The sequence below is a fragment of the Mus caroli genome, unplaced genomic scaffold (genome assembly GCF_978045245.1).
Source record: "Mus caroli unplaced genomic scaffold, Mus_caroli_1 scaffold_3, whole genome shotgun sequence".
NCBI lineage: Eukaryota > Metazoa > Chordata > Mammalia > Rodentia > Muridae > Mus > Mus caroli.
In genome coordinates, this window is record NW_028227258.1 from 23,805,242 (window position 1) to 23,822,024 (window position 16,783).

The 16,783-nt window shown below is 36.0% G+C and overlaps 1 protein-coding gene across 1 annotated transcript in view; it reads left to right on the top strand.

Annotated features, from left to right (window-relative positions):
* The window catches only part of Bank1 (B cell scaffold protein with ankyrin repeats 1), a 288,847-nt gene that overhangs the window by 53,763 nt on the left and 218,301 nt on the right, over positions 1 to 16,783 (top strand). The window contains exon 2 of the mRNA XM_021158677.2: positions 2,621 to 3,019. Coding sequence (XP_021014336.2) covers positions 2,695 to 3,019 — 325 coding nt within the window. The 5' untranslated portion in view covers positions 2,621 to 2,694. The remainder of the gene's footprint in view (positions 1 to 2,620; positions 3,020 to 16,783) is intronic.

Sequence of the window (16,783 nt, forward strand, 5' to 3'; positions counted from 1 at the left end):
AACTTTGTATGGGCAGTACTAACACAGGAGGTCATAGCATACTGTAGTCTCGAATCTGAGCTGTAGTGTTCCACGTAGTATTCAAAGCATTGGCTTTGTATGGCACAACAGTGTGCACCATGCAAATATGCCTGACATGTGTTCAGAACCAGGTCTGTGTAGTAAGCACCCAAGTTTCAGTATGTATTTGATGTGGAATTGAATGTTGATTGCTAGGAGTTTAGAAATCTCTTAACTCTTACCGTTTTGTTGCAACCCTCTCTCATAGGGTCCTGACACAGAGTTTCAGGAGCTGGAGTCAAAGATAGACAAATGAATACATGTATACACACACACACACACACACACACACACACACAAACACACACACACACACACACACACACACACACACACACACACACACACACACAAAAAAAACCCCTACCGAGACTAAGATAGAGAGTAATTCTTGAGCTACAGCAGGCTTCAACAGCCTGACCCACTAACCCTTGTCTCAAATAACCTTAACTGTGTCTAGCAGATTCCGTACTTCTGCTCTGTGTGCTTGCTCATTTCTTTCAGTGTTAGCTTTTGATTTATATATATTTATACACGTAGCCACAGCCTATTCCTTTTCATTGCTGCACAGTACAGGGTTGTATAGAATCAGTACCTTAGAAGAATTTGCCTTTTGAGAGGTAACCTATAATTCACTGTAATCTGTTGGAATTTTTCTGAAGAAATTACACCAAATGTTCTGTTTCCCCTCGTGGTTGACTCACTTTTTCTTTCTTGATATAGAAAGTTTTATAATAACCATTAAACTAACGTCAGTTTAATCAAGGTTTCATTTATTTTAGAAGTTTATTTTCCAGTTGTGCCCCTATTGATTCATAAAGCTGGCACCTTATATTCATGTGTCTAGGAGTTAAAAAATAGTAATAATCTTGGACAGCTGAGACGGCTCGGTGGGTAAAAAATTTTTCCAGATAGGACTGACTTTGATCCAGGATCCCAGATCTCTGATAGAATGAGAGAACTGACTTCTGAAAGTTGTCCAATGTCTTTTCTCTCTCTCTCTCTCTCTCTCTCTCTCTCTCTCTCTTTCCCCTTCCCTCCCTTTTCTTTCTTTCTTTCTTTCTTTCTTTCTTTCTTTCTTTCTTTCTTTCTTTCTTTCTTTCTTTCTTTCTTTCTTTCTTTCTTCCTTCCTCTGTGGGTTTTGGAGCTCAGGTCTGCATGCTCTTTATCAACTGATTTGGCTCCGAAATCCCTTTACAGTGATTCAGTGAAGACTTTTCTCTTCTTGACCTCAAGATATTGTGTTATTCATGTGTCTAAGCCTTTTCTCTATTATTTTAATCCACCCTATCATATTCTTCCTGCAATACTTTCATTTCATCCTTTTTCAACATTTGCTTGGAAGCATCTAGCGTTGTTTCAGGTTGGAAATTAAATATTCCAAATTTCTAATCTAGGTACTACTTTTAAAACTTTACCTGGATGAGGAAGATTTTGTTTTTAAATTTTTAACTCTTGTTTTACTCAAAGTCCAGTAGATTTTATACTCTGAAGACCTGTCAGTCTCTCCCTTAATTATTTTCACTAGCCCTTGTATGCTGAATTGTATTTTTCTTGTGGTGATCATTGTTATTTTTATTTTCATTTGGCATGGTCCCATCAGATTAAAAAAATAGCAATTGGTACTCCTAATATTTACTCTGTCCATATTTATCTAAATGAATGTTAGACTTTTTAGTATGGCCAGGAATATATCCCTATTTTTCTTCCTTCTTGTATTTGGTACTATTGAATGGCTGGCTTTTTATGCCTGCTCATACAGACTGAGGGAAAAGGGGAAGACAGGGTGGTTTGTAAACTTCTGCACTGAAGGTCTTGGGTGGTCCTTGTAATGTCTTCTGCAAAGTCCTCCACTGTATTCTGATAGAGAGGTTGAATTTGTGGACTTGACTTATTTCTCAGACTTAGCTTTGAGCCTGTTTTGTAGCATCTTGACACGGATGCACTGTCATGCAGTGTCAGGTAGGAAAGAGATGCCTGAGGGTCCTAAGAATCTTACAGAATTTTTCTGTAAGAGCCTCCTGTGTATTTCAATATTAACTTGTTACTATTTTAATATTAATACATTTTTATTGTGTATGGATTGTATATGATGTGCATAGGCCACATCCGATGTATGGAAGTTTGAGAACAATATATGGGACACAGTTCTGTCTTTCATGATGTTGGGCACAGAGATTAAACTCGGATGCTTGGGTTGTTAGCAAGCATTTTACCTAATAAGCAGTCTAACCAGTCCACGACTTGTTAATCTATGACACATCACTACCCTACATCCTTTTTGGTTTTCACTGTTGAGTTTCTTCATGTAAATGCATTTTGAGGAGTCACATTCATGCAGTGGTGTGAAGTCTCTAGCAGGGTGTGGGCTTGACTATTGCTTACCAGTATTATACTCTGCATGATTATAACAAAGACAGTACTGTTTTACAATATTGGTGTCTGCTATAAGCAAATTACCATGTTTCCAAATGGTATATTACAAGTTTCAAGTATAATAACTTGCTGTTAGCTTTTCCACTATAAGAAAATTGAAACCTTTCCCCCTCTCTTTTTCCAGGAAATGCAAAAGATATCCTGTTGCTACATGAAGAAGATGCTGAGGAATGGGCTCTATACTTGAGAGAAATATTTATGCGTGTTGTAGAAAGAGAAGCAATCCTGTTATATCCTTTGCACAGTTTTTCTTCTTCACATTTGGAAATGCTAAACTTAAATGCTTACAGATGTAAACTTCTGATAATATCTAATAGTCTACTTAAAGACCTGACACCAAAGAAGTGTCAGTTTCTGGAGAAGATACTTCACTCAACAGGAAGTGTAGTGACTTTGCTCTGTGGGATGGAGAGCTCAGATCCTTTCTATCAGTTATTAAGTATCCCCAGAAAGAGATGGGAGATCTCAACAGAGCAGGAACCGGATGGTTACATCTCTGTCATCAGACAGATCTTAGACCAAGGTAGGAATGAATGCCACACGTTTTGGGCTGGTTTCAAATGTTGATTTACTTATATTTGGCTGGAGAGATAGCCCAGTGGTTAAGAACAGTGGCTACCTGCTTTTTCAGAGGACTCAAGCACAATTCCCAACACCCACATGGCAACAATTCCAATTTCAGGGGATCAAACACCCTCTTCTGATCTCCCTAGGTACAAGGCACACTCATGGTATAGTTACACATGCAAAATACCTATATACAGAAAATAACCATTTTTTCCTTAAGTTTTGCAATTTACATTTTTAAAGTTTCATTTAAGCCCACAAACAGTAGTGTCAAGATAAGATTAGAACAGAGATGCCAACTTCACCTAACAATGTTCTGTCTTGTCCAAGAAATGCATTATTATTCCTCATTTTTACCTTCATTCCAGTCAAAGCTTATCATTGGCTCTAAAAATGGTTAATGCATACATATATTTCTTCAGACAACTTGAATGCCACCATACTGCTACAAGAAAGCTCTGTTGTGCTGTGTGCCAGTTTGTTTCTAAAAGATAACATCTGGCACACCTGGTAAATCTGAACTGCTGCTGTCTACACGCACACTGTTACCAGCCAACAATGGTCTAAAGTCTGAAGGCTTGCATTAGAGTCATAGAGATTCTGTTGTTTTATATATATATATATATATATATATATATATATATATATATATATATATATCTTTTTAGTTAAACATTTTTTTACACTCCAGATTTTATTCCTCTCCCAGGCCACCCTCTAACTTTTCCACATCCCATACCTCCTCCCCAACCCCTGTCTCCATGAAGATGACCCCACCACCACCCCACCCCATCCCACCAGACCTCTAAACTCCATGGGGCCTCCAGTCTCTTGAGGGTTAGGCACATCATCTCTGAATAAACACAGACCAGGCAGTCCTCTGTTGTATGTGTATTAGGGGTCTCATATCAGATGGTACATGCTGCCTATTTGGTAGTCCAGTGTTTGAGAGATCTCGGGGGTTAAGGTTAATTGAGACTGATGGTCCTCCTACAGGGTCACCCTCCTCCTCAGCTTCTTCCAATTTTTCCCTAATTCAAACACAGGGGTAAGCAGCTTCTATCCATTGGTTGGATGTAAATATCTGCATGTGACTCTTTCATCTGTGTTTTGGGTCTTGGAGGGCAATCATGCTAGACCCTGGGGCCTCCCCTTGAACTGGATCCCACTTTGGGCCTGACACTGGACCTTCTTTTCCTCAGGATCCTCTCCATTTCTATCCCTGCAGTTCTTTCAGACAGGAATAATTATGAATCAGAGTTTTGACTGTAGGATGGCAATCCCATACCTTACTTGATGCCCCATCTTTCTGCTGGAAGTAGGCTCTACAAGTTCCGTCTCCCCACTGTAGGAAATTACATCTAAGGTCTCTGACACATTCTGAATGGTCTCCCCCCTCCTCCCCCCCCACACACTTCCTACATCCTGAGGTTGTCTGTGTCCAGTCTTTTTGCTGTCCCTCAGGGCTTCAGTCCTTTTTCCCCACCCAATAGCAGATCATGTTACCCTCTTCCCCGCTTCAACCTCCAATCCCTGTCCCATCTCCCACCTATATCCCTCCCTCCCTCCTTGTGACTATTTTCTTCTCCTCACAAGTGGGATTGAGGCATCTTCATTTCGGCACTTCAGCTTGTTCAACTCTTTGAGTTCTGTGGGCTGTATCTTGGGTATTCTGGGGTTTTTTGTTTGTTTTGTTTTGTTTTTGTTTTTGTTTTTTGTTTTTGGCTAATATCCACTTTTCCCTAATTTAAAAACAGGGTGTACTAATATGCAATATAACAAAGAACTCATGAGTACATACCATGCATGCCCTTTTGGGTCTGAGTTACCTAAATCTGGATGATATATCTTCTAGTTCTATCTATTTGCATGCAAACCTCAGGATGTCCTCATTCTTAAGAGCTGAGTAGTATTTCATTGTATAAATTAACCAAATTTTCTATATTCATTCTCCTGTTGTGAGACATCTGGGTTATTTCTAGCTTCTGGCTATCACAAACAAAGCCACTATGAACATAGTGGAACATGTGTCCTTTTGCCATGTTAGAGGGCCAACATTTGAGTATATTCCCAAGAGTGGTATGGTATTGCTAGGTCTTCAGGTAGACCTATTTCTAATTTTCTGAAGAACCTCCAGATTGATTTCCAGAGTGGTTGTACCAGTTTTTAATACAACCAGCAATGGAGAAGTGTTCCTCCATATCCTCCATATCCTCCATATCTCCATATCCTCACCAACATGTATTGTCACCTGAGGCATTGATCTTAGCCATTCTGACTGGTGTGAGGTGGAATCTCAGGGACCTTTTGATTTGCATTTCCCTGATGACTAAGGATGTTGAACATTCCTTTGGGTGCTTCTCAGCCATTTGATATTCCTCAGTTGAGAATTTATTGTTTAGCTCTGTACTCCATTTTTAATAGGGTTATTTGGTTCTCTGGAGTCTAACTTTTTGAGTTCTTTGTTTATATTGGATATTAGTCCTCTATCAGATGTAGAGTTGATAAAGATCTTTTCCCGATCTGTTTGGTTCCTGTTTTGTCCTAGTGACAGTGTCCTTTGCCTTACAGAAGCTTTGCAATTTTATGAGGTCCCATTTGTCAATTCTTGATCTTAAAGCATAAGCCGTTGCTGTTCTGTTCAGGAATCTTTCCCCTGTGTCCATATCTTTGAGGCTCTTCCTCACTTTCTCCTCTATTAGTTTCAGTATCTCTGGTTTTATGTGTAGTTCTTTGATCCACGTAGACTTGAGCATTGTATAAGGAGATAAGAATGGATCAATTAGCATTCTTCTACATACTAACCACCAATTGAGCTAACACCATTTGTTAAGATGCTGTCTTATTTCCACTGGATGGTTTTAGCTCCTTTATCAAAGATCAAGTGGCCATAGGTATGTGGGTTCATTTCTGGGTCTTCAATTTTGATCCATTGATCTACCTGTCTGTCACTATACCAGTATCATGCAGTTTTTATCACAATTGCTCTGTAGTACAGCTTGTGGTCAGGCATAGTGGTTCCACCAGAGGTTCTTTTATTGTTGAGAATAGTTTTTGCTATCCTAGGATTTTTATTACTCCAGATAAATTTGCAAATTGCCCTTTCTAACTCGGTGAAAATTGAGTTGGGATTTTCATGGGGATTGCATTGAATCTGTAGACTGCTTTTGGCAAGATAGCCATTTTTTATTATATTGATCCTGCCAATCCATGAGCGTGGGAGGTCTTTCCATCTTCTGAGATATTTGATTTCTTTCTTCAGAGACTTGAAGTTCTTATCATACAGATCTTTCACTTGCTTGGTTAGAGTCACACCAAGTTATTTTATATTATTTGTGATTATTGTGAAGGGTATTGTCTCCCTAATTTCTTCCACAGACCATTTATCCTTTGAGTAGTGGAAGGCCACTAACTTGTTTGAGTTAATTTTATATCCAGCCACTTTACTGAATTTGTTTATAAGCTGTAGGAGTTCTCTGGTGGAATTTTTGGGGTCACAAGTATACTATCATAACCATGTGCAAATAGTGATATTTTGATTTTTTTCTTTCCAATTTATATCTTGTTGAAGTCCTTTTGTTGTCTAATTGCTCTGGCTAGGACTGAGTACTATATTGAGTAGATAGGGAGAGAGTGGGCAGCCTTGTCTAGTCCCTGATTTTAGTGGAATTGCTTCAAGTTTCTCTACATTTAGTTTGGTGTTGGCTATTAGTTTGCTATATATTGCTTTTACTTTGTTTAGGTATGGGCCTTGAATTCCTGATCTTTCCAAGACTTTTATCATGAATGGGTGTTGGATTTTGTCAAATCCTTTCTCAGCATCTAATGAAATGATCATGTGGGGTTTTTTTCTTTGAGTTTGTTTATATAGTGGATTACGTTGATGGATTTTCATATATTGAACTACCCCTGCATCTCTGGGATGAAGCCTACTTGATCGTGGTAAATGATGGTTTTGATGTGTTCTTGGATTCCGTTTGCAAGAATTTTATTGAGTATTTTTGCATAGATATTCATAAGCAAGTTTGGTCTGATGTTCTCTTTTTTGGTTGGGTCCTTGTGTGGTTTAGGTATCAGAGTAATTGTGGCTTCATAGAATGAATTAGATAGTGGTGCTTCTCTTTCTATTGTATGGAATAGTTCAAGAAATATTGATATTAGGTCTTCTTTGAAGCATTATTTGATACATCATACCCAAACTTACAGGATACAATCAAAGCAGTATTTAGAGGAAAATTCATAGCACTAAGAGCCCTGGTAGAGAAACTGGAGAGATTGTACACTAGCAACTTAACAGCACCCCAATCAAAAACAGCCCAGCTCTAGAACAAAAAGAAGCAAACTCACCCAAGAGGAATAGAAGGCAAGAAATAGTCAAACTCAGGGCCAAAATCAAACAAATAGAAACAAATAGAACAATACAAAGAATTAACCAAACCAAAAACTGGTCCTTTGAGAGAATCAACAAGATATATAAACCCCTAGCCAAACTAACTAAAGGGCCCAGAGGCAGTATTCAAATTAACAAAATTAGAAGAGAAAAAGGAGACATAACAACAGAAACTGAGGAAATTCAAAAAGTCATCAGCTCTTACTACAGAAGCCTATACTCAACAAAACTGGAAAATCTAGATGAAATGAAATGAATGGTTTTCTAAACAGATACCACATACCAAAAACCCATCTAAACAGGTCCATATTCCATAAGAAAATAGAAGAATTCATTAAAACCTCCCAATCACAAAAAGCCCAGGGCTAGATGGATTTAGTGCAGAATTCTGTTGTTCTTATAATTGCACCATATTTACTATTACAGAATGAAATGCTACTATTTTCATTGTTGCAAATTTGATTTTAAGCAGAGTCATGATAGAAATAACAGGACACAAGTTCTTGTTCATCTGCTAACTGCATTCCTGTGCAACATTCTGCCACTAATGCAGGTCTTTGCCATAAGGATCTCTGTCTGCAGGTCTCTGCTGTGTCAGAATGTGCTATATTCAGTTCCATCCCTGGTGTCTCACCTTCCACGTGGCCTTCAACACCCAGCTTTGTAGTGATGGTTTTGCCTCTTACAGGAGAAGGGTGGAATTACAATTTCAGTTGGCCTTTCAGATGTCCAAGTTGGATCTTTGTCTTGGGACATACATCTGCAATCTCCAGGGAAGCACTCAGTCATAGGGCATGTCTCCACTTTAGTTCTTTAATAGGACAAATGTCTCTTCCTCAGCATATAACGATTTGTCCAGCTCAGGCAGATTACTACTCTTAATAGTTAGGGCTCCACTGGAGTTTTTTTAAATTTTGTAGAAAAAATATTATAATTGGAAAGTTAGGAAATCAAAATAAAGTGCATTATAACTATGAATATCACAAAATACTCCTTCCCCTGAGGCAGAGCAATAAATATTGGTGGCAAATTATGATTCCTCATACCCATAATTTCCACTTCCTCTGAATAACTCTCATCAGTCTGTGTCTGTCTGTCTGTCAGTCTGTTTGTGTACAGTCTGTCTATGTAGGTCCATGCAAACCATGGTGAGTATGCAGAGGTCAGAGGACAACTCTTAGAAGTAAAAAATTAAGTTGTTTGTATTGTATAGGATGAAACCCTCTACTTACAGAAAACACATCAATAATTTGAAGTTACTATGAAAACTGATTTTCCTACATTCAAGTTTTAGATTTTGAAATGTTTAGAGTAATATGGGTATACCAAATGGAAATATTGGAAAAGTTGTAGGAAATATGGAAACTGCTCTGTAAAGAAGGCTGTTGAACTATTTTCAGTTGGTAACTTCTGAGGGAGGAAGACTCAGCTTTTCAGGCTGTGGTCCAGCTGAACTGACCACACCATCACATATCGGAGTAGTAAGTTAAAGCAAAGAAGTAAAACATAGAAGAAGTTGAGAGAGGGTAAGGGGATTGGAGTGGGAGTGGGAGGAAGTACTGGGAGGAGTGGGGAAAAATAATCAAGATACATTTTATATACATATGAAATTCTCAAAGAGTTACATGTGTATTTAAAATGCAGTTGAAATATGACATATCCATCAGAGATACAGGGATGGAACCAGAAAGTTGAGCAGTTTTTGGCATACACAATTTTTATGCAACAGGTTGTTCTACTAATCACTACGGTCTGTTTAATGATTCATTTGCTTTGATAAACTCTTCAGTGGTCCACTATATTGTTTTATGCTTTATATTGTCATTCAGATTAAATATGTCAAAACATAAACAGTAGAATATAGATACAACAGGGCAGAGATGTGGAATTCAATTCTTCCTATCCATTTCACCCCTCCTCACCCAGTGGAGAAATTACACTAGTATAAGAAAGAACCTTTTATTCGGAAACATGCTGTGATAAAGAGGATAATAAAAATGCCAAGGAAGTCATGAAAATAATTAAATGTTTAATATATTCACACAGACAAAGAAAAATCACAGGAAATTTTACAAAATTTAATGAAAGAAAGATTTTTAATAATTATAATACTCAGGCAAAGTTTATGATATTAAAAAAGTTAAGTAGTGATTCATGTTTCATCTGAGTATTTTATTTCCTTTTAAGAAATTAGGAAAACTAAATTTCCTGTCTCCCTAATTCTCAAAAGGAGACTAACACAAATCCATGTGATCTCTCCTCACTGCTTCACAGCACGCATGGATAGCATTTCGCCTTCTTCCTGTTCCTTTGACTTTAGCTCTAGACATAATAGTTTAGCATTTCCATCTAAGTTTCCTACAGCACTGTTTATCATTCATATATACATATATATATGTATATATGAATTATATATAAATTATCCAGCACTTTTTTTATACTTTTAATTTTTGAGAATTTCACATGAATTCTATATTTACAAAATTTTTATCCCCATTCCTCTCTCCAACTCCTCCTTTGCCCCTGTTTCTTACTCTGAAATTAATGACCTCTTCTTTAATCAGCATTCTTGCATACACAGTCACATATACAGATATATAGTCACACATTAATACAACCTGCTGAATCCATTTAGGGATTCTTCATAAACACAAACATTACACATACATTTGCACATATGCATGCACTTGTATGTATTTCATATGTATTCTTAAATAAAATGTGTTTAGAACTGGCCACCTGGGAATAGATAAACAATCAGGGAACCTGTCCCTGGAGAAGTGTGAATCTCTTGCTCTCAGCAGTTATTAATTGCTTCATGTAGGCGAAGGGGCTTGTGGCATTCCTTTTATTCACATTGACACATCAACTGGCATTGGCATTGTGCTTTTCTTCTTTAGGCTACCAGCTTGTCTAGATTTAATTTTTCTTGTTTCCTATTATCAGTAGGAAATACTACCTCATACAGAATTCTTGGTCTTCTGGCTCTTATAGTATTTCTAAAAAAGCCAACTTGATCATCCTGAATAGCCTTTGCTGTTTGTGATTCCATTTTGTTTGCAAGTATTTTACTAAGTATTTGAGTCTATGCTCCTCAGGGACTTTCCTGAGTAGTTTCCTCTTTTGTTGTTGTGTTTTTACCTGGCTTTGGTATTAAACGGATGCTGCCTTTATAGAAAGAATTCTGAAACACTCCTTCTGCTTTTTTTTAAAACAAAATAATTTAAGAAGCAGGGTGGTGGTGGTGCATGCCTTCAATCCCAACATTTGGAAGTGAAGGAAAGCAGATCTCTATGAGTTCAAGATAAGCCTGGTCTACAGAGTGAGTTCTAGGACAGGCAAGGTTACATGGAGAAACCCTGTCAATAATAGTAATAGTAATAATAATAATAACAAATAATAATAATTTAAGTAGTACTAGCTGAATATCTTCTTTGACAGTATTGTAGAATTCCACAGTGAAACAGTTTGGACCTGGGCTTTATTAGATAAAGCTTTTTATTATTACTTCAATCTATTTATCTGTTAAAGGCCTGTGTAAGTTGTTGATGTATTCTTGGTTTAACTTTAGTGGTTTTACACAAATATAAAAATTTGTCTGGTCTCTCTTTTTTTAATTTTCTATTTCAATGGAGTAGAGATTGAATAAAAAATTTCTTATACTATCCTGAATTTCTTTGGCAGCTATTGTAATGCTTCTCTGTTCATATATAATTCTGTTAATTTGATTCATCTCTTTATTTCTTCAGATTGGTTAGGCCAAGAGTCTGTCAACTGATATTGTTTATCTTCTCAAAGAAGCACTATTTAGATTCATTGCTTTTCTGTATTCCTTTCTTTGTTTGTATTTCATTAATTTCTGTGCTGACTTTTATTATTTTTCCTGTCTGCTGGATTTGATTCTAGTCTGTTAATTTTTTCAAATTTTTGAGTTACATCTTTCTGATCTGTTGATACAGGGACTTAGATGTATAAATCTCCCTCTTGCTGCTTGCTGTTTTAAATGTGTTCCATCTGTTTGGTTGAATTATTAATTTGCTCCCAAGAATTTTAAATGTTCATTCTTAATTTCTTCCTTGATTCACTCATTATTAACTAATTTATTGTTTAATCTTGAGTCTGTGTATTTTCTAGAGCTGAGTTTGATGTTGATTTTATGCTTATTTTTGTAATGTAGATAGATAGGACACATAGAGTTATTTAAATTTTTCTGTTTAAATTTGTTTTGTAGCACACGCCTTTAATCCCAGCACTTGGGAGGCAGAGGCAGGTGGATTTTTGAGTTCCAGGCCAGTCTGGTTTACAGAGTAAGTTCCAGGACAGCCAGGGCTACACAGAGAAACCCTGTCTCAAAAAAATCAAACAACAACAACAACAACAAAAAAAAACAAAAACAAAAACAAACAAAAAAATTGTTTTGTGCCCCAGTATGTGTCCTATTTTAGAAAAGGAAGTATCTGTAGGGTACTAAATTTGTTAATTTAGTTCCAATTTTACCAAAAAAAAAGTGAATTTTTTTACTGTTTGTATGAAACATTGTATAGATATCTGTTAGGTGCATTTGATATGAAATTTTTGTCAAGAAGACGTGTCTGTTGAAGAAAGTGGGGTGTTGCAATTACCTATTACTGAATTAGAATTAATCTGTATTTTTAAGTTCAGTAGAGTGCTTTTTATGAAATTGTATGTGCCATAGTTTGTTACATGGTTTGTTGTTTATGATAGTAATTTCTTCTTGGTTATTTGTTTTCATGGTTATAATGAGGTGTCCTTCTTTATCTCTGATTGGTTTGTCTCTGAAGTCCTATGTCAGCTATAATGAGATTGACTCTGCTTGCTTCCTAGTCCTGTTTGCTTGGGATACCTTTTCCATCTTTACTTTGAGGTGGTGTCTGTCTTTGTAAGTAAAATAAGTTTCTTGTAAACAACAGAAAGAGAATTTTGTTTCTTAATCCTTTAAAATAACCCTTGTCTTTTGTTTGTGGAGTTGAGGTCATTGATATTTAATGTTATTATTGAAACATGTGCATTAGTTGCTGTTATCTTTCTTTTTTGTTTTACTATGCCTAGTTCTATTTTGTGTTTCTGCCATAGTCTCAGTTATGAGGTCTCTTGGCTGTGCTCATTTTTCTACTCAGTCTAACTTATTGTTTCCCAATTCTCTGTGCTGCCTTTTGGCTTGTTTTTGTCATGGAAAGATTTTCTTTCTCCTACAATGATTGTAGATAGTTTTGTTGGGCATAGTATACCACAGTAGTCTTATTCTTTTAAAATTTGAAGTACATTGATCCAGGATTTTCTGACTTTCAAAATGTTCATTGATAAATCAGCTGTTTTCCTAATGAAATTTTACACAAACACAACACACACACACACACTATTAACTACAAAAATGCCATGGGGAAGTTTTTATTTTGATTTTGTTTCTTTGGTAGTCTCTAGGCATCTTTTTATCTATGTTTGTCTTTCCTTAATTTGGGGAGAAGTTTTCTTCTATGCTATTGTTGAAGATCTTTTCTACACTTGGATTCTTCTCCATCTATGTCTATTACATGAAGATTGATGTTTTCATGGTGTCCAATAATTCTTATATATTCCTTTTTTAGGTTTTTAAAAAATGAGAAAATATAGTTTACTCCAGTGAACTCTTACTGAGTATATAAACCAACCATAGAGCAGGTCCTGTTCTCAAGCAGAAGATGGCCAACAAAAAAAGAATTATATAGTGCTTTTGTGTGTGTCTCAAACTTTGGCATTTTTAAAATGCTACTGGTACCTTTAGCTTATAAAGATGTTTCTATATTCTTCTCTTGAATAGTTCAATTTCTCTACTTTATTTTTAATTCCCGATATCTTCTACTTGGTCCACTCTACTTATAAAGCAGTCCCTCTGGGTTTTCTAATTTGTATTGACAGGGGTTGTTTGTTTGTTTTTGTTTTTGTTTTGTTTTGTTTTGTTTTTCAATTGCAGTTTTATTTGTTCTTGGGTTTTCTGCACTATTTCTATCATATGTTTGAATTAGGTTTATGAATTCTAGATTGTTGGCATCTTTCATTCAACTGCACATTTGTGTTTCCTTGAACATCACTGAGGCATTTATTTCTATTTTATTTAAGTTCTTTGAGATGACTTTCATCTCTTTTAAGTCCTTGAATTCTCTGATGAAATTTATGGTTGTTCTTTTAAATCTAGTGCCCTTGAATTCATCTGGGCAATTCTTATAAAAAAATTTTCTGTAAGACGATTTGAATTTTTAGTTTGGGGCTGCCCATTTTTACCATTGGAGGTTTTGTGATGTGATCTGATCATGTGGAGTTCTGTCCTTTTTATTCCCCTTAGCGTCTGTCTGATGTTTGATTTTAGAAATACCTCAGGCTTTTCCCATGCATATGACCTTGTCTTGCTTTCTTTGGGGGCGGGGGGGGGGGGAGGGGAGGTTCTTTTATGCTCTTGTTGAAAACCTATTCTATGCCATTCAACTGAATTCTCCTTCATTCTATGCTTAAAGTGTGAATGTGTGTCTCTTTTTTGGGAGGTGTGCTGGAGTTACTCAGTGGAGTGTGAGGACAGTATGGGATTGATTCTGAAGGGAATCACCAGAAGCTTGTGAGTGTCTGGCTAGTATTCTTGTTTATCACCTCAAAAGCTGTGGTCCTTCTTTTCAGTAATGACCTATCTGTTTCTCTGAGAAGGGCTCACTCTGCCTATGACTCATCTTTCTCTTTGTTCATTCATTCACCTTTGGCTTCTGAATAGTTTAATCTCAATACTACCAAATGTCTCAGACATTGGTTTTATTCAGTTGTCTTCATGGGCAATGATAGAGGGGGAATCCTAATATTTTCATGAAGAAATTGATCAAGGCAGTTTTATCTTCCTATTGCCAAGCCTATAGTTCAGCTTCTGATTTCAAAGATGCAGCTTAACATGATAAGTAGCAGTGTAGTATAGCAATGGATTTACTGGGAATATGAAAAATGATGATGCAAGCAATAATATAGAAACAATCCCTGTAGAAACAGTTTTCCTTCTCTTGGTCTGTGTATTACAATCAGAGACCTGGGTGTCTGAGTCTCCTGAGAAATGGGTGGAAAGACCTCCTGACTTGTCTGATGGTTATAATGAGTCCATTCCAGATATGAAACAGTTGGTCTTCTTCCGTTGTTCTTCCATTTTGTATTACCTGTTTGGAATATTTCTTAAGATTTTTAGAACTATTCATGTTTTCTATTTAGGTTATTTTTTATTAATAATTTTCTGAGTGCTTGTTTACTTTATTATCTTACTGTCATAAAACTCTTTTCTACTCATAATGAAATATTAAACCCTTTCTTTTAGTCTTTTTTTTAAATGATTAATTTTATGGAGCTTTGTTACAAATCTCATTTATGTTCTCAAGTAATGACCTTTTGAATATTTGAAGAATCATTTTTTTTAACTTTTCAATTTTGATACCTTGTTTAATATATTTTCTCTTTAGGCCTTGAACTTTTAAATGCTTGATTCTTAGAAACATAACCACATTATTTCCCATTATAAAATAATACTACAATTTCTTTACAAATATTCCATCTGAAAAGTATTACTCCTTTTCAATTTTGAAAATTGTCTATATATCTTATTTTGTCATGATAAGAAAAATAAACATGGGACTTAGCTTATCTTTTGGTTGTTAATATTTAAATTTTGTTTGTTGGTCAATGAAGGTTATTTATATTATTTAGTTGGTCTGAAACTGATAGAGCTCTTTTATGGCCTGATATTTTATCATTAGTAAATGGTCTATGTGTTCTTCAAAAATCATACTTATTCTCCTTGTTCAATGTGTATGATTATTCATGCTTATAACATTAAGCTTTTATTTGCTATATTTTTTATTTCATTATCTTTATAGACTTTATTTTTTACTCTACCTTATAAATGGCTGATAGTTTGATTTTAAGAATTTATTGTAAAGATTTTACTATTTTACATATAAAATATAACTTATATTGACTGTGACACTATAAATGTGTGCTTGGATCCATGATACTTTTTGTTGATGTCTATATGTTCTATTTACTGTGTTTTTTGGCAGGGAGACATGGGTCGGAGTGGGGGTGTGCAGGAGTCCTTATTTGGATTATGACTACATTTGCATCCTCTAATGGGTTTCTTCAGTTACCATCTAGAATTACATATTAAGTTCAACAATTTCACCTCTATTGTTGTTACTTTATTTTCCTCTGAAAATTATGAAGGTCCTATTTTGCTTTAATTAATTACTTCCTTTTCCTACTTCCTAAGACAACTATTCCATCTTCTACAGTTCTTGTTTTTGTTCATTACAAACACAATGTTTGCTGAGCTTAAACACTGGTTATACTTCTCTTGGATTTCAAATGTTTCTCCTAGGATTGTTCCTCTTCTTGAGTGAACTCCGTTGATAGCAAACTTCCTGGGTCCACTTTGATAGGTGTCAAGTGTCAGTATTTGCAATGGTATTGAAAAACAGCTATGCTGTTAATGGAAGTCTGGTTTTAATCCTCAGTCCTGGAGAACATTCCCTTGTCTTCTCACTTGCTGTTACTAAGGATAAATATACTCATGAGCATTCCTCTGCATGCTCTCCAGTTCCTCTGCCTTGTGGTCTTTGTGTTTCAGCAGTGTTGTAATGGTATGTGCAGTATTAGTGTCTGGAGTCATCCACTATATGATCATTCAATTTTAGATCTGAGGAATCATGACTTTTAATGATCTGAAAACTTGTTATTACAATTACTGTGGTCTATTTTTCTGTGTCCTGGCTTCTTCTGTGTCAACGTGAAACAAGCTAGAAACATATGACAAAGCATACTATCAAGTGTTGAGTCCATAAATTTTGCCCATTGGCAAGCTTATAGGTTAGAGTTTCTCAATCTTCCTAATGTTATGACTCTTCAGTACCCTGTCTTATATTGTGGTGACTCCCAATCATAAAGTCATTTTTGTTGCCACTTTATAACTGTAATGTTCCTACTGTTATGTTTCAAAATATAACGAATTTCTGGAGATGGAGGTTTTCCAAAGAGGACTAGACACAGTTTAGATGCAGGAAGGAGTCCTGCCTCTAGATCCCTACCTCAAATTCCTGCCCTGATTTTCTTTGAGGATGGACTGTGGTATGAAAGTATACACAGTATAAACCCCTTCCTCCTCAAGCTGTTTTTAGTCATGATGTATTATAGCAATAGAAACCGTAAGTAAGACATCTCCCCTCCAGTAAAGACTTGATCAGCGATAGTCTCCTTCCTCTCTCCCCTCTCCTGTTGACTGTTTTAGGCTGGTCTTTCATGTTCTGTTCAGTCATT